The 23572-nt window shown below is 33.9% G+C and overlaps 2 protein-coding genes across 2 annotated transcripts; one reads left to right on the forward strand and one right to left on the reverse strand.

Moving 5' to 3' along the window:
• Positions 1 to 837: 837 nt before the first annotated feature.
• On the forward strand, positions 838 to 6991 carry LOC131846222 (zinc finger protein 501-like). Its single transcript, XM_059195474.1, has 8 exons — positions 838 to 897; positions 1538 to 2195; positions 2955 to 3103; positions 3600 to 3724; positions 4100 to 4217; positions 4892 to 5007; positions 5726 to 5863; positions 6830 to 6991. The coding sequence occupies exons 1-8, from the start codon at positions 838 to 840 to the stop codon at positions 6870 to 6872; spliced, it is 1407 nt and encodes a 468-aa protein (XP_059051457.1). The 3' UTR covers positions 6873 to 6991.
• Positions 6992 to 8092: 1101 nt separating this feature from the next.
• On the reverse strand, positions 8093 to 22772 carry LOC131846220 (zinc finger protein ZFP2-like). Its single transcript, XM_059195472.1, has 13 exons — positions 22444 to 22772; positions 21451 to 21558; positions 20627 to 20855; positions 18992 to 19141; positions 18197 to 18363; positions 17128 to 17213; positions 16610 to 16735; positions 16027 to 16146; positions 15207 to 15356; positions 14534 to 14608; positions 10458 to 10569; positions 9389 to 9493; positions 8093 to 8426 (listed from the first exon to the last, which is right to left on the reverse strand). Exons 1-13 carry the CDS (start codon positions 22561 to 22563, stop codon positions 8259 to 8261), a joined length of 1716 nt encoding a protein of 571 aa, XP_059051455.1. The 5' UTR covers positions 22564 to 22772; the 3' UTR covers positions 8093 to 8258.
• Positions 22773 to 23572: the final 800 nt, after the last annotated feature.

Raw genomic sequence — 23572 nt, forward strand, 5'->3', positions numbered from 1 at the left:
TACTCGATGTGCTAAAGCGCCAGACCACCGAGACCGAAAAAAAAAAAATACTGATTTTACTTAAATGATCATTATCTAACAGAACTATAAACATCAAGTTGTAGATAACTTATATATCAAAATAACACGTATATTACAAATTTCATGCGGTTAAAACCGCGGGCACTAGGTACTAGTTTGTAATAAATGTAAGATCTATGATGTAGAATCTATATGATTGTTATTTCTTGAAATAATTTATTACTATTATTATGAAAGGTAATGTGATTTCTTTCTCAAATGGGTGTACCGTAGACCGAGGAATACTCTATCGTATATACAATAATTGTTAGTGGTGTCCCCATTGTTAGCAATGTACCATGTTAGGTTGATTTCCACGCGGTGCCCATTGGAAACCATCGTTGTTAATTCGTGGTTATTTAATCATCATTCTCCACTGGTGCCCTGTCAGCGTAAACCGTTAGCGCAGGCAGGTGCACCATTCCATTATCATCCATGAAAAAATAAAAAAAATAGTCACAGATAATAGAGTTTTGTGAGTTAGCCGATGGACATTGTAGCCCAACATAGCCTAACTGTCAATGTCATCTTCAAACATTCGAAGTTGGCTGTATGGATACAGTTCCCTTTGCCTTTCCTTTAAACGAGACCGAAAACTAAAACCGAAACAGAACAGAAGAAAAAAACTTTCATTTTTGTTTACAAACAAGTGATATAGTTGAATACGATTTAGACAAGAAATTAATTTAATTTGTAGAATATATATAATTCCTATATATTTTAACTATGGACGGAATTTGTAGATTGTGTTTAAATGTACGGAATGATATGCAAGGAATGACTGATGTTAATAATATTGAAATATTAGAAAAAATGAACACATGTCTTACAATAAACGTAAGTTTGTAATTCATTGATATTTAACTAAAAAAAATTGTTCATTTATTTATATGTCTTTTTCTATTTACTTATTAGTAATTTAAATTATTATTCCCATTAAAGTGTAATTGTAACTCATACTAATATTTTAAATGCTATTTTAAAGTGTGTAGCTGTTTTTTGTAACCTTTTCATGAAGAAAGAACAATGGATCTTACTTAAAGTCGTAAAGATAGATTGTAATAACAAGAACAGCTATAGCTATTTTATATCTTCAAAAAGCAGACCATGTCACCGATAATTGCTTGTTTCTAATGGCGTTATTTTTATTTTATACATTACTAGCTGTCATATAAATTAAAATAGCTAATAAAAAATAGGGATTGGTGATAGAAGGGTGATAATTTAGGGTTGTATGTATTCTTAATGCCACATTATAAAAAATAAAAAAAAATTGTCCAATAAATAAAAAATAAATGTTAGATGTGGACATCTCTTATCACTTAGGACTATGAAACATAGATAGTAGTCGATTCTCAGACCTACTGAGTATCAATATAAACTTTAATCAAAATCGGTCAAGCCATTTTGGAGGAGTATGGTAACTAACATTGTGTAACGAGAATTTTATATATACAATTTTATTTTACATTTTCAGATATTGAAAAACGACCATCTACCTATGCAATTATGCCAGATGTGTTTAAACAAATTGGAGGATATATATATATTTCGCAAGATGGTATCAGAAAATCAAAATCTGTTGATCAACTACTTAAAAACTGGAACAGATGAGTTGAATAAATTTTATTTGAAATTGAAAAATGGAATAGATGTTAAAGATAGTGGCAACATGAATTATAACGAAAATAAACTTCTAAACGTTTCAAAGCTCACATCTAATACTAATGATATTCCAAATAACAATATCAAACATGAAATCATAGACAATTTTGATAGTTCCATAAACTACAGCTCTGAAGACGAAATTAGTCTGTCATCATTGAAAAAGGCAAAAGAAGAAAACTATAATGCCAAAATGGAAATAAATAAAAGTAATTTAAATGAAAATTTCAAATGTCTTATGTGTATGGAATTAGTTGATAGTCGAGGTAGTCTACTTTGGCATTATAATAAAGTACATGCCAGTAAAGAGGGTAGTACAATATCAGATGTGGATTATTCTATATTGTCTTCAAATGGTATAAATGTGTACAAATGTAATAAATGTAACAAGAAGTATAGCAATAATAAAAGCATAAACAGACATGTAGTTGGACATACGGAAAGTAGACCTTTTATTTGTAAGATCTGTGGTAAGTGTTAGAGCGTAGACACAGCCTTAAAAATGAACAAGTGACCTACCGCAGGTGCACCCTGGTGCTATATTTGCCTATAAACATACAGATAATTTGTTATTTAATGTAACATTTTGTTTTTAAACCTGAATGGGGTTAACAAAGGTATAGGTATTGACTATATTTGCCTATAAACATACAGATAATTTGTTATAAAATTAATGTTATATAACATCATGATTTTAAAGTCCTGAATGGGGTTAACAAAGGTATACAATACATTAATAGTCGAAGAGACTATTGCCATCTCTAGTCCATTTCCACTTCAACCTTTTTATTTTAGTTGTAACATGAACAAATATCAATACATTAATAGTCGAAGAGATTGCCATCTCTGGTAGTTATTTTTTATTTTGTCATTGGTGTTTCCTTCACTGGATTGTAAGTTGAGAATGTATGTCAATTTAGACACAATATTTTCTTTCTATCAGATTGTAACTCACAACCTTTTGGGTTTGTTAACTATTAAGTTACAATGTCAAGATTTATTGTTTAGCATTAGAATGGCTGCTTATAGTCTGGAAGACTGATTGCATGATAAAAATAATAAAAAAAAAGCATTAGGATGGCAGTAGTAGAAGTAATATAAAAATTTATAAATAAAAGTTCTTTTAATTATTGTGTGTATTTGTATATGCAATCTACCTAAGTGAGTATGAATGTAAGCTCCCTTAGTTATGATGCCAATAAATAAATTATTATTCCATAATTTTTCAGGTAGGACATACAAAACAGCATCCGATATTGTCCGTCATGGGAGAGTGCATAATGGATACAAATTTTACTGTGCCCACCAGTGTGGCTACAGCACAGTATATATAGGAGCATTGAAGGATCATCAGCGAAGACATCGATTGGAACATAAGGTAATGAAATGTGAACCCACTTTTTTATGGGGTTTGGGCTAATGTCAGCTGTTTATACTTATAACACTGTGACCTGTGTTCGGCACCTAAACTGGTCAGTGACAAAAACTGAATGGGGTGATGGTTTTTAGCTCCTCAGGATACTGTATCCTGTAAATTTTCCAAGGGAGATATTTTATTTATGCATGAGTGGGCTACAATCACATATGATATGTAGTGGCGTTTCCACTTCAGCTTGGTAAATCTTCAGATTTTTGTTGTCCACAGGCCCAAGGTTCTCTCAAATTTGAATTTAAAAATGATCTGTATTATTGTAAACATGTACAACATTTATTTGAAAGAAATACAAGTTGAGTTTCTTGTCAGTTCTTCTCATCTCGAAATCATTCCAAACATTCCAAACATGAATAAAGATATTTGCAATTTGAATTCTGAATTTGGATGGTACAGGGGAAAATACTGTATGTAGTAAAAATAAGAAAATAATCTTTTTCAGTACAAATGCGAGAAATGTGGCAAAGGCTTCCAAGTAAGGACCTGGTATGAACAACATCAGAATATACATAATGGGTTGAAGCCGTACGTTTGTCACTTGTGTGGGGTCGCATTTCATATGGACAGGTGATTTTTTATTATAGTTTTAAATTTTCACGGCTCTGGACCTTACTCCCTCAATGTATACATATCATATGTTATATGTATATATTATATTACTAGCTGTTACTCTCGGATATCATGTGTCATGGTACCGTTAGGTATTTTTTTATTGTTTATACATTAGACTAACACATAGGCTATAATTTAAAGAGATATGTCAATTTAGCGAAATATAATGATATAAGTGTGATGCAGACGAAGTTGGGCGGTATTATTAGTATAATTATAATATTTTTTAACAATTATCCAACAAATATGACATCAACTTGTTTATAATTAATTTCATTTAATCTATTCTCGTGTTGTTTGGTGGAGAAAGTACAACCTGCTTTATTTCAGGTACCTTACAGCCCACCGTACCGCGGTGCACCCCCAATCTTCAAAACTGAAGCGTTACATGTGCGTACATTGCTATTTACCGTGCGACTCTATGAAGGCCCTCACGGAGCATTTGAAGGTATGAAATTGTGGACATAATATGACGGCCCTCCTCTGCCCTTTTCTATTGACATACTGTTTCATAATAATGGACGTTGCGAGTAAATATTGAATTCTCTTAGATATTTGCTCCGGTGTCCACCAAAAATCTATAGCCACCGTTACAGTCGGTTATAGCTAGGCGGTTTGTCGGGTGAACAGCACAGTGTTCCGTCTTATTCTGCGCCGAATCTAGTTTTCCGACGGCTGTCTATGAGCAGAGCGCGGCATGTCACATTTGTATGCCTTTTCTTTATATTTACCACTAGCTGTACCCGTAACTTCGTCCGCGTGGAATTTAACTTTATTTTTCTAAAATAAAAGTAGCCTAAGTTACTCCTTATTACATCAGCTGCATGCTAAAAAAACTCTCGTCAAAATCGGTCCAGCTATTTCAGAGATTATCCGGAACAAACAGACAGACAGACAAAAATTGTAAAAATTATTATTTTGATGAATGTACCGTATTTATGTTCATATGCATGTAGTAAAAACGGTTATTTCAATATTACAAAAAGACATTCCAATTTTATTTATATGTATTTTATTTATATATAGATAATAAATATTGAATTTAGTAGAAATATTTATTAAATCGCTTATATATTTTAATAAAGATCATTTTTATTTCTGTGGGGGCCTGATTTATTTCAGGAGCACGGCATTAAGTCTAGTTTCCTATGTGACGTTTGTGGTAAAACTCTGACGAACGCCGAACAACTGAAATTCCACAAGAGGACGCATTTAGGAGAGAAACCCTATAAATGCAGGTATAAATTACAGATTTGTTTCTACAGAATTAAATAATATAAACAAATACCATTCATAATAGGTGTTCTGACGACGCTGTAAAGTATGTATTTCATCGAATTAGCTGTTTTGCGGAAGTCCATTTCATTATTTATATTATATTCCACTATTATTGGCATGTGTGAGACCGCAAATATTCAGTGCGGAAACCTGACCCTCTCTACTGGAGGCATTATAACCTATATTTTACGATTACACTTCTATTATCTGTGATAAACGTAGGCGATGAAATATTTTCAAACACTTACATAACATTTTTTTCGAGGCGGGACAAAAATTATAATATGCCGCCCCCCTATCACTCCCCCGCCCTACCCCTCCGGTCAACATTTTTGCAATACACATATTAATTATTGTGACTTTTTTAACAGTTATGTAAAAAAGCTACAAATTAGTTGTTATCTTAATTTTCAAATGCATTGAACACGAAGAATTTACTTGACGTCCGCCAGTCAGTGGTCAAAGGTGCGTCAAAAATTATGAGATGTGTTTCATCTGCCAAGATCGTTTTTGCCGCCCGGGACATAGACCCCGTTTTGCCCCCCCCCTCCCCGCCCTCCCTGCCCTCCACCCCTTAATTCCGGGGCTAGGGATCCGTTTGAAATTTTAATATAAGCGTGAACGTAACGCGTGTTCTTACATCGTGTACGCTGATGTATTATTATTTGAACTTTTCAGCACCTGTAACAAATCATTCGCAAAGAAATTTAACTTACAACTGCATCAACGCACGCACACAGGCGAGCGTGCGTACGCGTGCGCACGTTGTGATAAGAGGTTCACACAACGCAGCACTCTACTGAGACACAACGCGAGGTATGCGCATACATATTACTAGAAATAGAAATTATCTTTATTCCAATAAACTCAATACAAACACTTTTGAATAGTCAGATTACAAACACACACATACGCACACACATTCATCTCAAGTCCAAAGATTATATAATAAACCACGACTTCGTACGCGTGGAATTTAACTTTATTTTTTAAAAATAAAAGTAGCCTAAGTTACCCCTTGTTACATCGCTACCTGCCAAAAAAAGTCCCATCAGAGATTAGCCGGAACAAACAGACAGACAGGCTAAAATTGTAAAAAATGTTATTTTGTCGTATGTACGGTATTTATATATCATATGCATGTAGTAAAAAAACGGTTATTTCAATATTACAAACAGACACTCCAATTTTATTTATAAGTATAGATTAGAAATATTTAGTTATAAACCTACTCTATAATTTATGGAAAAGTGGAGCATTTGGCACAAGCATTTTCATGCTTAAAATAAGTCTTCACCAACTGAGTGGCTCTTAGTAAGGGTTTCGTTATATAAATAATAAAGAATTGTTGAATTTCAATTACTCTTCTGAATCTACCACTCATTCGGAACGCAGACTCATCACAAGAACGAGCAAGAAACTTGTGCGGTACACTTTTGAATAGATGTTATTTTAAATAAATTTGTATACAGTAACATGAGGCATGCGAAAATCAATAGAGAAACCGCTACAAACTTATTCTTTGTGCAATCAGATAATAATGTCAGTGCTATGAATTTTAAGTTTTTTCTAAAAATATTATTATTTACAAACTCTTCAATTTTATAATAAGACTTACTGTGCCCGCGGTTTCACCCGCAGGAAAGCTTTTGCATGAAAACGTAACAAACATCCATCAAGCAATCTCATTCATAATTTTATGGTAAATAAAGGTATTAAACACGAATGTTTAAAAATAACTAACTACCATTTCAGTTATATAAAAAAATATATAAATTTCAGGCAACACGCTGGATTGGAAATTTTGAAATGCAAGAATTGCTAAGAAAAATTTACGTCCCGGAATCAACTCGGCGTCCATCAGAAGTCATGTGCATGACCATATCACAGCCCTCGACTTATTGAGGGCATTCTCTTTTGCAAATTTAAAATTTACTATTTTGAAATATATATATCCATAATATAAATTAAATAATATTTGTAATTTTAATGGTATTTTAAAATAAGTGATTTTTTTGTCTAGCTCACATCCTACCTCATGATAAGTCGTAATCCGCGCCTATATATATGAATAGCATCACGGATTTCACGTTTTCCTTAGCGTCAATGCCGCTCTGGGCACGTTCTTACTGATCCCGGTGATCCTATAACAGCAGAGAACCTCCCTAGGTTAGGTCACCTGTTCCTTTCTTACCACGCTATCACACACACACGACACCGTCCTCGCGGGCGAAGACGATGACCTCAACCACACCATACTGCGCAATCAATTGGCCACCTGCGCGCGCGCGTTTGCCTCCGATCGATGCTCCGTCCAATTCAAACGAGGATTGAATTTACGGTCCGATTCAATGTTGGAACACCTAGCGGTGCGCTCAGACTAAAGTCGTATCCTTCAGGCAGGAGTTGACCTTCAGACGGGTTTGGAGTGCTATCTGCGCTCGTCCCTAATTCTCTTAGTAAAGCTGTAAATGCCAGAGTTTAGTACGCATTATTAATATAGTTTAACGGGTTTTAAACGAGCTGACTCAGTAGTCAGCTTGTGACCACGGCTAGTGCCACCTAGTCGAAACACCGATAGAGGTAAATACCTCTTATTTACCATAATTAAAAATACGTTTAACGGTTTTAATAATACCACTCATGCCTTTCCTGAGGACTTTATTTTCGCACTACTTTAATGCTGTTAGCCGCAGCTGGCCTTTACAACTTCACCGGACGATAGACTTATGGAGCGGCTGAAGGTCAACTCCCGCCTGATGGACATTCTGAGGGCACCGCTAGGGGTTGGAACCTCGGCTCAGGCCGTCGTAATATCGATCTCCGTTTGAATTGGACCGGGGATCGATCAGAGGGGATTCTTGAGGACTAAGATGTTATGCCTTTTATGCTGTAAATTCACTAAACTTATCTTACCCTTCAATATATAAAAACCCTTCAAAATATCCGTATCTGTATCATAGGAAAATAAAATACTCATAGTTTACATTTTACATAATGTATCTTTACATACATAACTTGTACTGAATATATTATACATGTTTATACATTTGTACATTGTCTATGCTTGCAAGTTTACATTAGTGATGCTGAAAATTATTAATTTATTTTTTACAATTCCAATCATCATAAAAATTGGCATATTGCCGTACGTACACATTTGGGATGGAGAACAAACTACAGTATTATTGTGTAAAAAAGATATATGTCATTATTTCATGGCAACCTTTGGTCTTCCATCCCTGGTGACTTTGAGGTGTATTAACTTAACATGTGTCCCCAGTATGGAGGCCTGGCTGAACTGTGCTGGACATTTGCTGCACTGGTACGGTCTTTCCCCCGTATGGGTTCTGATGTGACCCTTTAATATTTGGTTACGCTGTAAAAAAAAGCAAATATAATATTACTACTATCGCACAGACGACTTTGTACAAAGTGTCTCTCCCCCGTGTGGGTCCTGATGGTGTGGACCAGTGGCGTAGTTACCTAGAAGCTAGGCGGGGCAGTGCCCCGGGGATCTCAAGCTCAGGAAGCCCTCGAACCCTTACCAGAAAATCTCGATCGAATTGAACTTTTGAAAATTTCTCCCATTTTCAAAATAAATATGACAGGTTGCAACCCGACTTTAGGGTCTAGCCTGAGTCTAAGGTCACACCCCTTAGACTTTAGTCTAAGGTCACTGGTAGGGTGTTTGACCTCGACTTCGGATTGATAACCCCCTAGGCTTAGGATCCCCCTGTAAACCATCGTGTTAAATTCGTGATTTGTGATGGGCTAACTGACCTGACCTCATGCTCATCTTATCATCCTCCACTGGTGCCCCGCCAGCGTAAACCGTTAGCGCAGGCGAGTGCACCATTCCATTATCATCCACAAAAAAAAAAAAAAAACCTCGTTTGATTTTTAATTCGTCCCGTTTGACCGGGACTATCTCCGATCGATAGGAGTTAGTGGGCTACGGTTGTCATTTACATATTCAGGTGATCCGTCAACTTGTTTGCCCTTGCAAAAAATATAATCTATACATATAAATAAAATTGGTGTGTCTGTTTGTAATATTGAAAGAACCGTGTTTTACTGCATGCATATGAATATAAATACGGAACATATACCAAAAAACCACTTTTTAAAATTGTTGTCTGTCTGTCTGTCGTTCTGTTTGTTCCGGCTAATCTCTGAAACGGCTGAACCGATTATAACGGGACTTTTTTTGGCAGGTAGCTAATGTAATAGGGAGTAACTTAGGCTACTTTTATTTTAGAAAAATATTATTAAATTCCACGCGGACGAAGTCGCGGGTGCAGCTAGTAATAAATAAGTTATTCGTAGGTTTGTACTTACATCGAAAACTTTATCACACATGGGACAGGGGAACTTGAGTGGTCTCTTATAGCCCTCGTGTACTACCCGCTTGTGTTCATTCAGCGACCACCCATTAACGTAAGCCTGTAAGAAAAATTATTTATATTAATATTATAAAGATTATAAGTTTGTTTGTTTGATTGAATGAACTAATCTCAAGAACTATAAGCCCATTTATCGAGTAAGGTTATGTGGTGAAGATGGAGCCTACCGCTATACTTCGGATTTTGGTTTGTTATTAGCCTTTTACATCATAAGAGAGTCAATCATATAATAATGTAATGGCGCACACGCCTGCGCTAACGGTGGACTTTAACTTTATTTTTCTAAAATAAAAGTAGCCTAAGTTACTCCTTATTACATAAGCTACCTATCAAGAAAAGTCCCATCAAAATCGGTCCAGCCATTTCAGAGATTAGCCGGAACAAACAGACAGACACAAAAATTGTAAAAAACCTTATTTTGGTGTATATACCGTTTTTATATTCACAAGCATGTAGTAAAAAACTGTTATTTCAATATTACAAACAGACACTAAAATTTTATGTATAGATAACATTCTGAATTATAATTTAGATATTGTTCTACCATATAATCTACCATTATAACCATACATCTATATGCTCATAACTACAAATTAACTTAATCTTTAAAATTAGTTAAAACAACTAGTTAAGCGCAACTACTTAAAACTGCAAATTGAATAAACACATGGCAAAATTAGGCCTCAGCTTCAACAATCTGCAGATTTTGTCAAGCAGAAGAGGAAACGTCCCTACACCTCCTATGTGGTTGTAGCACTCTAATGCATAAACGAAATATCTCCTTTGGAATGTATACACTATATCCTGAGGAGATAAAAACCATCGCTTTTAAGTATATCCTTTAATTCTTGTCCTTGACGGGTAGGTAGCGAACTTTGAAAAAGGGCATCACAATGGATCTATGGAGGTCGCAGTCTTACAGGTCTTAAAACCTGACAATAGCCTAAAACCTTAAATACAAAAAATAAACAATTTTGTTAAAAATAATTTGTTACGATACCCACTTTGTCACACCTGTCACACTGGTGCGGCCTTATGTTGAGATGTATTCTGTTAGTATGTCGCTCCAAGTCACGGCGGATTGCGAACCGCTTCTCACAATGCAGGCACGGCAGACTAGCAAATAAGAATATATTATTATTATATGGATGATAATGAAATAGGCAAAAGCTTGAGCTAACAGATAAAAATATTGCGTCTGAAAATATGACCACTGGAAGCTATATGCTCTAGTCTATAAGTGATCAAATTCCGACCGTTGTTGAATCTACACACATTTTGCGACACGTGTTTCCTCTTTGAACGTTTGCAACTTAGTTAACTTAGCAGTTTAGTTTTTTTTTATAACACAGGAGACAAACGAGCCTGTGGCTTACTTGATGGTAAGTGATTACCGCTGCCCATGAGCACCCGCAACGCCAGGGGAATTGCAAGTACGTTGACGGACTAAACTCTTTTCTTGAAGGCTTCAATATCGTATCGGTTCGGAAATACCATTGCTGGAAGGTAATTCCACAATGTAGTTGTGCATGGCAAAAAGTTTCTAGAAAACCGCACTGTGGAGGACCGCCATTCATCCAGATGATCAGGATGTTTGATGATTTTAGTTTCGGGAGAGTGGTACGCTGGTAAAACTCAGCAGCTGGTATTAATCCGAACAATCAACACTAGGCTTCCAAACTCTATTAATTGCCTGATGATGCCTCGGACACAAGTCAAACAAACACAGTCGGAATTTGATCACCAATAGAGAAGACGCTTCCAATAGTGGTCAGGTTGTTTTTCATGGTTGATAATGGAATGGTGCACCCGTCTGCGTTAACGGTTTACGCTGGCGGGGCACCAGTGGAGGATGATAAGATGAACATGAAGTCAGGTTAGTTAGCACATCGTGACAAATTCACCAGGAATTTATCATGATGGTTTCCAGGGGGAACCGCGTGGAGGTCAACCTGACATGATATCATCATCATCATCTGTTCACATTACTAGCAATCCCCTTTCCCCCCAGTAGTGGTCAGGTATCTCCACTGAATATTTGTGATCTCACACATGCTAATGTTAGGGTTTACATCAATATTGTAGAAAAATATGATATTTTAAAAAGATATTAAAAGAAGGTAGTTTGTGTTTAGTACCAGTGGCAATCCGTGAGGAAGTAGCCATTATTATTGCTAAAAGTTGCATATAGATGGCGTGATTGGTATCGATGGAATTCTTCATAGTTTTGCAAACGTTTTAAAAAACAAAACTGTGTTTACAAAAATGTTTAATCAATTTTTAAAAAGTTATATATACATGTTAAAATGAAATAATGCGTTCAGAAAAGTAATTTTCATATATTTACTCATTTTGTTATTTTCCAGTACTTAATTAATTTAATCAGTGCTAATACGGGGCTCAATGTTTTCAAAATGCTTTCATAGATGGCATTGTCGTCATTTGTATCGGCCTAATTAAATGTCTTTTTTATATTTTCCAATAATAAGCACTTAATATATCATTATTGTAAATTAAACATATAAAAATATTTTAAGTAAATTAAAAATAGCCGAACAAGCAAGTAATACTATTTCCAATAATACTTATGTATGAAGTGTTGTCATATTAAAAATAAATACATGTATTATCGATTTTTTTGAATAATCGATAACAGGATTTTATTACAGCGCATTATTCGATGATGCTTTTAATGAGTCGTTGTGAACAGTAAATTTTCATTATTTTGTATTATAGCAGTGTTCCGTTTCAAAGAACGGAATATAGTAGTACATTATTAGTGTCGTTGGTTATTTACATTTGTACTGAAAAATCGATTACATAATAATTTAAAATATAGAGTACGAATCGTAGTTGTCTTTGAATACTGGCAAGATTAAAATAGTATTTAAAAAAAAGAGAGAAATCGACCCTAACTCGAATACCATAAAGTTGATTTTCCTTTCTCATTAATATCATAGCAGTTTGTTTTTAACTTGCGTATGACTGTGGTATGATGTTTAACGTGTATTGTTATTGTACGGTGCATACATTTCAAAAATTATATTTTAATGTAGGTAAATACATTTCTTTCATACATTTCATACATGTCAAAAATTATCTTTTAATGTAGGTACATACATTTCTTTCATACATTTCATACATTTAAAAAATGAACTTTTTATGTAGGTACATACATTTCTTTCATACATCTCATACATTTCAAAAATTATATTTTAATGTAGGTACATACATTTCATACATGTCAAAAATTATCTTTTAATGTATAATTCATTTCTTTCATACATTTCAAAAATGAACTTTTTATGTAGGTACATACATTTCTTTCATACATCTCATACATTTAAAAATTACATTTTAATGTAGGTACTTACATTTCATACATGTCAAAAATTATCTTTTAATGTAGGTACATACATTTCTTTCATACATCAAAGATATTATTATTGTAGATATCGAAAGTTATGTATACAAGTAATTCTGAATATTATCAAGTTCAAAATAAGCACACATTACTGGCTTAGATAATAGAGTAATATTACTTGTAATAAAAACATTTGTGACACCCATATGTATACATATTACATAGTAAGTACTTACGCCCGTGCCGTGAGACTCATCTAAGCGTACAGCGCATGCGCGTCGTGCGGTAACCGCACCGACGGACCAATAGGAGCGCGCCTCTCGCGCATCCAGAAAGTTCGCGACTAATGGACGGCATAGTAGTAAAGCAATGAGTGTTCCAGTGACATCATTATAATATTTTCTCGTTAAGTTTTATTGTAATATACATAATTTCGTACTAAGTAAGCAGATTTGTTACACATTTCTAACGTGTAACGGGCGTGAGAGCGAGACAAACAGACAGAGTTACTTTAGCATTTATAATATTTGTAAGAATATCGCTATTAAAAATAGGGGTTGGTGAAAGACGGGCCAAAATTTAGGCGTGTATGTAACATTATAAATAAATAAAAAATTGTCCATAATACAAAAAAAAAAAAAAAAATTCAGGGTAGGCCACCCCTATGACTTAGGGGTATAAAAAATAGATAGATAACAACCCTACCTCAGACCTAGCAAGTATACATATCAAATTTCATCAAAATGTGGGAGAAATATGGCAACTAACACTGTGATACGAAGTTTATATATAAGATATAGCGGAATTCTCATTAGGGAAAAGATGGGTACATCGTAGAATACATGAGGTATATACCAGTAAATTCATTGTAGCTAAAACCAGTCTCTTACACATAACGATTGAAATAAAAAAATATAGCCCGATGTTGATACGTACGAGTATAAACGTATCAAAATCTATGTATCAGTACGCGTTACAACATATCTTCGTCGAGAGAAAAAAATAGGCATGGAATGTAGAATAAACTATAACATAATATATACATTGGCACATAAGCCATATCTGCAGGGTATCGGCTAACGATATTATACCTACACATTTACATTGAATCTTGAATCGTCCCTAATGAGGTACACGATACAGTTACCTACATATATTTGTATATACCTATCTTTGCAAAACAGATGTCATGTAGACTGAATTGACTGCCATCTATTTTCGTGCTTTGTTACTAAGCACCCACTAGTAATCCGAACTGCTTCAGATCTAGAGACATCTAGCGGCTACGGCGGCGAAATAAAATAGCCCGAAGAATAGCCCGAGTTAGGAAGGAACCATTTTCTTGTATGGGATGGGGTATCTGTATGTAATATTATGTTATCTGTGTCTATACTAATGAAATACCCAATGTAAAGATTAGTACAAATATTGTAAATAGCGCCATCTAGTATTTATAGACCGAACTAAGTTGTTTAATATAATAACCCTTACCTCCGTGTAAGTTACGTGTACACTAATAGTAGTGGAATTAAATAAAATTGTTGGAATATAATTTGGTCTATGTTCGGGCTGAATCAAATGCCATTGTCAAAGTAATTGTCAACATGAGTGCTACGTAGAATGTCTTGTATGTGTAATGTTTTATATTTGTAAGTTGCAATAAAATGGCCTTTCTTATAACAAAAATAAATCACACAACGTTTAAATAATACTCACGGTAATTCTACGTAGTTGACGTGGGGCGCTGCTGTTTTTAAATGCTGTTTCAAACTCGAATTCGACTTAAAACTTCTGAAAATATAAAACACTTGTAATTATTTAAGATTTATTTTTTTTAACTAATAATTGGGGCCTTTCAAGTATTACGTAAGCAGATTTGTTACAATTATTCCGATATAAGATAGCTGATGTAATAAGGAGTAACTTAGGCTACTTTTATTTTAGAAAAATAAAGTTAAATTCCAGGCGGACGAAGTCGCGGGTACAGATAGTATAAAATATAGTCTGTGTTCCATAAGGTACATGACTGTAAAGTTTAATCAAAATCTGTTCAGTAGTTTCAAAAAGTAAAAGAGTAAAAAGTTGTGTGAAAGAGTAAAAACCATCCATCCAGACTCACAAACTTTTCATAATTCATAATATTACTAGCTACTCGCCCCGGCTTCACCCGGGTGTACATGTATTATACATATAAACCTTCCTCTTGAATCACTCTATCTACTAGAAAACTGCTTCAAAATCCGTTGCGTAGTTTTAAAGACTTAAGCATACATAGGGTCGGACAGAACGCGACAGCGACGTTGTTTTATACTGTTTTTTTTTGTATGATGTAATGTAATGTAATATGTAATGATTAAGATACACAAAAAATCAAATATCATGTACTCACTTGTCACACTCGACGCAGTAATAATCTCGTCTATGCGAGTGCTTTATACTGTGGTTCTTGAGATGAGACGGAGCCTTGAAAGCTTTACCACACTCCTGGCATATATATTTCTTGTTCACCTCACCGCCAGCCACTTCTTTTGCATGCCTCCTGAAGTAGAGAAATAGAAATAATCTTTATTCAAATAAACTTAATATTTTGTATCATCTTTACTTTGCTTATTTTAGGTGACATGGGGGGTAAGGGAGTCTAGATGATGATTACGTCATAGGAACATTGTCTATGCTAAAAAAACTATTTTCAGAAGTTTTAAGTCGTTTGAAACAGCATTTAAAAACAGCAGCACCCCACGTCAACTATGTAGAATTACCGTGAGTATTATTTAAACGTTGTGTGATTTGTTTTTGTTATAGAAAGGCCATTTTATTGCAACTAATAAATTTACAAATATAAAACATTACACATACAAGACATTCTACTATAATTATAATAAATCTGCTTACGTAATACTTGAACGGCCCCTAACCCCATTGCTAGAAATGTACCCTGTACCATAAATTCATAGTGAATTTACTACGATGACCTAACTGACCTGACCTCATTCTCATCTTATCATCCTCTACTGGTGCCCTGCCAGCGTCCACCGTTAGCGCAGGCGGGTGCACCATTCCATTATTATCAATCAATACCAATAGGAGAAACAGCCCATTAATCACAATCCCCAATAAGTAAGTGTTAATATTTATGTACGAAAGAATAAACGTTAATAATAAAAAATAAAAAATTCCATTATAATCTAGGAATACTTTACTATACTCACATGATCATATGCCCTTTCAGCACTTCTTTGTTGGCGTATGTTTTATGGCAGTACGCGCAGGATACTCGTTGTTTATTCGTGTGGGAGTACACAACATGTTTCCTTAGTGATACTTGACGTCTGAAAATTTGCATTAAAAGTTATATTAAAAAAATTGTACTGTGATTTAATACTGTATATGGTAAATTACATCTATGTCTGATTTTAATGTAATTAGATATATTTTTTTTTATTTATATTGGAATGGTGCACCCGTTTGCGATGACGGTTTACGCTGACGGGACACCAGTGGAGGATGAGCACGAGGTCAGGTTAGTTAGTCTATCGTGACAAATTCACCGGGAATTTACCACTATAACCATAGTGGTAAATTCCCGGTGAATTTGTCAAAGGAGAATTTTGTGTTAATATGTTTTATATACACACTCAAACAATATTTCTAAATAACCTATAAAAATGGGTAATTAGTATTAATTTCTGATAGTGCCACAACCATATTTAAAAAATGCGCAAACATGGCAACATCGGAAACGTCAAATTTTCTCCGGGATTAAAAAAAGTAGAGATTTCTAAATACACTCACTTGAAAACCTTAGAGCAGTGCGGACAGTTGTACTGGTAGTAGCCATTACAATGGAAGGCTGTGTAGTGATCCTGTATGGACAGTCGGCTTATCCTGGTCAGACCACACTCGCAACATTTGTATCGTCTGTGAACACAAACGGTTTATATATATATGTATAGTTGGAATGACAAACAAGTCGACGGTATATACATATATACATTTATTAACTAGATATAACCCCGCAAAACTTATTTTAAAAAAATAAGAGTTGAGGATAGAACGGTGAAATTAAAAATTACCAAAAATACCATAGCCTATGGACGCCTGAAATACCAGGGTGTATTAAGAAACCTTAACACACCTTCAAAAACACCATGCTGTAGTCTCATGAGAAAACCTTGGCAGTTTGGTCATTCCATAATCTAAGTGTACGCGGGAGAAAGCTTCTCTAAAACCGCACTGTCCGAGACCTAGGCTCTAGCGTGTGGGGATGAATTCCCAGTAGATGGCGAGCTGTACGAAAGACTACTACTTACTGTTGATGGTATCTCTTGTGACTGAGTAACTTTTCTTCTGTGGCCATTCTTTGCTTGCAAATGTCACATTGAAATTCGCCTATACTCTGAAAAATTTACAAATTTATACATACAAGTTTGATTAAGGTAAACTTATATAAACAATGGATAGAGGGATATAATTACAATAAAACGTACTATATATACTCTCTTTAAAACAAAATAAGCAAAAAAGCATATAAAAATGGTATAGCAAAGCAATATATAAAAAAATTAAGCATGCTAAAGAGTCTATGAGGATGAGTATTTGAGCAAACATTTGATTTCTTATAATAGATATATGTATATTCATTTTAGCCGCTTATGAACATCAAATATTTACATTATAATTTTAATTTTTCCCCTACCGTCCAGTTCGGAATATAGATCCAATTGAGAAGAACTGGCAAGAAACTCAATTGAATTACTTTTTTTTTAAAGCCAGTTTATTTACAATGTATATTTATAGGTGTCTATGTCTAACATTAAATGAAAATCCAGTGCATGAACAACTATTGCCATGCACGCTCGTCATTCAAGTAATTTTTTAGTGAGTAATGGGCTTTGCTCAATAATTGTGTTGCTCTTTTAAACAATCCTTGTAAGTTCACATTTTACAAGTCGAAACGTGTGAATACAAACTACCAACCAGCACTAATTCAGCTAAATAAATAATACTAACTAGCTGCAAATATAAAAACACAATTAGATTAAATCAGTCGTAGTGATAAGAGCAGACCAGTCCCTACAAGCAGCACTCGTTCACGAGTACAACGGATGAGCCTGCCATCACTGCGCTCGACCATATTTTAGGGAGCCCAATGACCCGGCCCACCACGCCGCCACATGTGTGGACATTTTAGTGAGCATGATTACTCATTCCACTCGACCTCGTCATAGCTACTTATTTAAATTTATTATATGGTAGTTACAGTATTCGCACTTTACATAAGGATGCATGCGGATAGGAAAAAGAAATTATAATGTTGTCCGCTAAAAATTATTAAAATAAAATTAATAATAGAATATAATATAAAATCAGCATATTCACCTGACTATGTTTCTCCATATGTTTGTCATAGCTGCCTTTAAAATTGAAACCTTTTACACAATTTTCACATTTATATATTGAATTTATATATTTTATATCTGTCGCCATCTTGACTCTCTCTTCCATACATTGTTCTCTGGATATATATAAAGTTTCTATTTTAATATCTGAAATTTAATATTTATATTTCTAAACATTGTGTAGTTATGACACTGGGGATATCTAGATAAATAAATTAAATTTATGTGTCTGTTTGTAATTTTAAATTAACAGCTATATATACGGCACTTACTTATGATTAATTTTGACAACTTTTTCTGCCTCTCTATCTGTTTGTTATTCCAAATCTCTAAAACGGCTGGCTAAGTATATACTTAGCTAAATTAGCTAAGTATATAAGTAAAAACACAGACTACTTTTATTTTAAAAATGTTAATAATTAATTCTAGTAAACGCTAGTTTGGATATAACTTTGTTTGATATATAAATCCATGTTAAAATTGTACATGCGAAATTGTGTATATGTTTGTTTGTTTCATGACATTAGAATTCTGAATGGAATGAATTCTAATGAAATTTTATTTCAAAATAGACTGTATTGTGAGGACGGGTGTACCTCAAAGAATAGTCATAAAGGAGGTTGCATGACACTTTATACACACGCACACATTACAAAGCACATGTTGCAGATAGATAATGGCTACCGGCGGAAACCGTAGTAGGTATTGCCATATATAAAATGTTGCCATATTTAATTATTGACTTAGATAATTATATATATCGAATGCATCTTACGTCTCTCGTTTACTGCCTCCTGTTTTATACTCTTCTTTTTCACCTTCCCTTTCTTCAGCGATTTGTTGAGACATTTTAAATTAATATCTGCTATCTCCAATTTAAGTGGAAAATCTTCATCTTCTTCTTTAACAAATGATGCTTGATATTCTGTAATCAGAATACATCTATACATATAAATAAAATTGGAGTGTCTGTTTGTAATATTGAAATAACAGTTTTTTACTACATGTATATGAATATAAATACGGTACATACACCAAAATATAATTATTTACAATTTTTGTCTGTCTGTTTGTTCCGGCTAATATCTGAAATGGCTGGACCGATTTTGACGGGACTTTTTTTGGCAGGTTGCTGATGTAAAAGTAACTTTGGCTACTTTTAGTTTAGAAAAATAAAGTTTAATTCCACGCGGACGAAGTCGCGGGAACAGCTAGTTACCAATAATTACAATAACCCAGAACAATTCACACAGAGCCCCAAACTAAGTAGAACTTGTGTTCTGTGTACTAAAGAACTGATAAAAATACAAATTTTTGTTTACAAATCCATACATAATATACTTACAAAACGGGTGTTTTGAGAGCAATACATATAATCATACTCATGAATACAAATGTTTGTACCGTGTGAGAAATCAAACATGCAACCATTGGAAGTAAAGCAGTGCTGAAGCGCTAGACCACCGAGGCTGTGTAATCCATATGTATGTGTATTTTTCAGAAATTTTGAGAATTTAGTAAGAGGTTGTCAGTGACCAACCTCTCGGCTGGCTCATTAGGGTGGAGCCGAGCCTTGTATTTTGAACATGTGCTAGCAATTTCCTGTCATTCTGTGGATAAACCTCTGTCGCAGCGTTAGGTTGGCTGGAAGAGATCTCTTGTCCACCCTTGCTCACATTTCTGTATATCTTTTTATTTGATATTGTTAAAAGTGCAATAAAGTATATAAATTCGAGATATTATATAGTTTCTCCTGGAAATAATCGTGGTGAATTCCTGGTGAATTTGCCACAATGGGCTAACTGACCTGACCTTATGTTTATCTTATCATTCTCCATTGCTGCCCCACCGACGCATACCTACAGCGCAGATGACTGCATCTTACCATTATCTTTGATTAAAAAAACTGTTGCTTTAAGAATGGTCTTCAAAATGGGATTTCAACTTCTGGGACAGCTGCACATTCAAGTGTTTTTGTAAATACTAATTAATACCTGTTATAATACGCGGGGGAAAATGTTGGAGCACTTGATATGACATGACGAACTAATTAATAACATTATCGAAGGAAAAATAGATGGAAAGAGAGGAAGGCGAAGACAGCTATATCAATCAAATTAAAGAAAAAGTTGGCATCGTGTCGTATCAGACTGATAGAAGATAGTGAAAGGCAGTGGGAGCTCCACCGGCAAGAGTACAGCTCTTAATAATAATAATCTCAACACAATTAACACAGCGCCACCTAGACCCAAGTTGTTTTTCTTCATAAATACTTATAAATAATATTATACATAGAAAACACCCAGACCGATATAAACAATCATACTCATGAATACAAATGTTTGTGGCGTGCGAGGAATCAAACCCGAGACCATCGGACGTCAAAATCTTAAATTATGAATGATAATACCTGTGTCATCATCAATAAACTCTCCTTCCAAATGGTCTAATATCATGTCATCTTCTTCTTTCATTTCCACTTTAATATCCACTCCCTTATTATCACTGCAGTTATATATGATGAAGGAATCCGTATCATTGTCTGTGCCATCCAAATGTATTATATCTAGGGGGAAATGTGATAAATTGACTAGTGGTTGAGTTTCAGATCTTACTACTTGAAACTCTGTGTCCATAATCTGAAAGACATATTTTAGTATATTATATATGAAATTCTCATGTCACAATACTCTTCCGAAACGACTTGGCAGATTTTTATATACTCTTACAATTTTTAATTTTACGATTATCAAACCTGCTGAATATGTATATAATATTCAGTAGGTTTGATAATCAGCTACAATCTATTTTTCATACCCCTATGTGATTTCAGACCCCTATCATGTATGAATTATTTTTAGGACAATTTTTTTATAATGTATTTTTTAATAAAAAAAAACATACATTTTAAAATTTTCATTGGCAATATTAGTATTAAAATTTTTATGCCATAATTTATTTGCCATATAAAAAATACTGGTAGTTAGTGTTAAGACAGCTAGCATTATATATATTTCAAGACCGCTGTTAAATCACTGTATTTCTCAATAAATTTTCTTTCTGCTATCCTTCCTTACTACAAATATAACCTTAGTCTCTTTCTTAATTGTATGGTTCCTGTGTATTATTTTAAAGGTGCTATAACGAGTAATAATAATAATTCTTGGCTAATGCTATATATTCAATAGTAATAACATTCCAAGATAAACAATATACATATAGAAGAATTCTTACATTAGGAAAGTTGTCCAATAATAATTGATTGCTCTGGACATTCTGTATAAATAATTCCGTGTGTTGTGCTATCCGTTTGCATAAGTAACATAAATATATGTTGTCCATCTGGAAGAAACAAATGTAGATTAATAAATACTAGTTTTAACTCACCTTAATACCTACTTTTCTGTTACTTTACTCCCTCTCTCTCTGTTACTTTACATTTCCGTCACTTTATGTATACACACCATGAATTTTCAATAATAGAGCTCTAAAATTCTGAATTCAAATATATTTTTTTAAGTTTTATAGCTTATCATAAAGAAATTAAGAACTGAATTTGTTATTGTTAGTACATACCCTATGTTTGCACAGAATATTATAATATGAATTGTAAAGCATGTGTATAAAAAGATCTTTAGGCAACTTTCTTGCTAATTCATCTTGACTGAATCTCTATTCCTGATATAGCAGTAGAATTTTTATATTAAGTTTATTAGAATGAAGATCCAGCCTCTTTGAGCCTCGAAGAATTGAAAGCAGCTTTGTTAGAGGAGTGAGAAGGTATTCCTCAAGACATCATCAAAAAATTTATTATAAGGTTGATCAAGAACCGACTACTGGCACTAATTAGGGCCAGGGGGGGGGGGGGCAATACCAAATACTGAACCAATAAATTTTATACTTCTCAAGAACGTGTTTTATTTGTATTTGTTCTGAACACAACTCCTTTACCCAAAATCCCATTTTTCCCCCATTTAAATTATAACCAATAATAAAAAAAATAATATACATATTTATAATGATGATATCTTCTAAAAGCTGAAGATTCAAGCTTTCAAATGACATATCATTTTTATAAAAATGTTGTATACTTTCGCTTAAAACAAAGTTTGAATGCAGAGGTAGCGCTTGAGTCGATTTGGTTGCTCGAGAGTGTAGAATAAAAAATGTTATTAAATATATTTGTATTATCACAATTTATTCTATGAAACTAATAGATATAAATACCTGTAGTACTACTTTCAATGCCTTATTTTTTAAATTATAACTTTGAAGGAGAAGATCATCATTTCTACACAGACACCCCAAACAACATTGCATATTCGTACTTTCCACCATATTCTCCATAATTCAATAAATTTGTTTAATAATTGGAGATTACATATCACACTTCACTGTGTTTTAATTTTAAATGAAATTAAATACAAACAAATAACAAAACACGTAAGACGAACTGTCATATTAATTGTCAATTTATCTATCATTACTGATTGTCAATAGTTAGAGATGGTCGAATTTAACACAACTCGATTTAACTCGAGTTATACGAGTTAATTCGAGTTGCGCTGAATTCAAGTTAATTCGAGTTGATTCCTGCTGAGCAGAGGCATTCGAATTGAGAACCGAAACCGTACAACGCCATCTATACCTCATTTGCAAAAATAATAAGCACTTGCTGCCATATCAGAATGTAGAGTTTTCGCTGGCTGGTGTCAGCGAAAACTCTACATTCTGATTCTGATATAGAATAGAATAAAATAGAAATAATCTCTATTCAATTAAACATAGTATAAGCACTTCTATACTCTAATTGTCACATTTCGGAATGTAGACTCCTCACAAGAAAAACCAGAAAGTTAAATAAAAGATTGTAGTAAAAATTTTAAAAATTATCTATATTTGATTCATACATAGTTGAAATTGACAGAACAATATTGCTGGTGTCCTTAACTTATCCTCAAGTCTTAAATATTCTTTGTCGACAAGTAGCTGAGGACAAATAAATATAATGGTTGAGGTATAAAACAATAGGGTCCTCTGAAAATGAGTCCTTCAAATATTTTTATAAGTAATAAGCTACACAATTTCACAACGCTAGCTTTACACACACACAAGCTAGCTTTAGCTAGGAGAGAATGCCATACGGTTTCAAACTCGCCTGTTGTACCTACAAAAGAATTTTTTGTTCATTAAAAAATATATAAATATAATTATATATATAAATTTTGTACTAAAATTGGAGAAAAATGTGAACATGAAATCAGTTAGCCCAGGGCGCAAAATCACCAGGAATTTACCAAGATGGTTTCCAAGGGAAACCGCCTGATCAACCCGACTTATACTGAGTAGTTTGCCA

The sequence above is a fragment of the Achroia grisella genome, unplaced genomic scaffold (genome assembly GCF_030625045.1).
Source record: "Achroia grisella isolate CSIRO2021 unplaced genomic scaffold, CSIRO_AGI_Agris_v1 utg506, whole genome shotgun sequence".
NCBI lineage: Eukaryota > Metazoa > Arthropoda > Insecta > Lepidoptera > Pyralidae > Achroia > Achroia grisella.

Coding starts and splice junctions, on each gene's coding strand:
- LOC131846222 (XM_059195474.1), top strand. CDS start 838: ATGACTGATGTTAATAATATTGAAATATTAGAAAAAATGAACACATGT. Junction 3,725..4,099: donor GTCGCATTTCATATGGACAG/GTGATTTTTTAT, acceptor GCTTTATTTCAG/GTACCTTACAGCCCACCGTA. Junction 5,864..6,829: donor CTACTGAGACACAACGCGAG/GTATGCGCATAC, acceptor TATAAATTTCAG/GCAACACGCTGGATTGGAAA.
- LOC131846220 (XM_059195472.1), bottom strand. CDS start 22,563: ATGGAGAATATGGTGGAAAGTACGAATATGCAATGTTGTTTGGGGTGT. Junction 19,142..20,626: donor GTTTATTGATGATGACACAG/GTATTATCATTC, acceptor TTCTGATTACAG/AATATCAAGCATCATTTGTT. Junction 16,147..16,609: donor CACTGCTCTAAGGTTTTCAA/GTGAGTGTATTT, acceptor GCAAATTTTCAG/ACGTCAAGTATCACTAAGGA.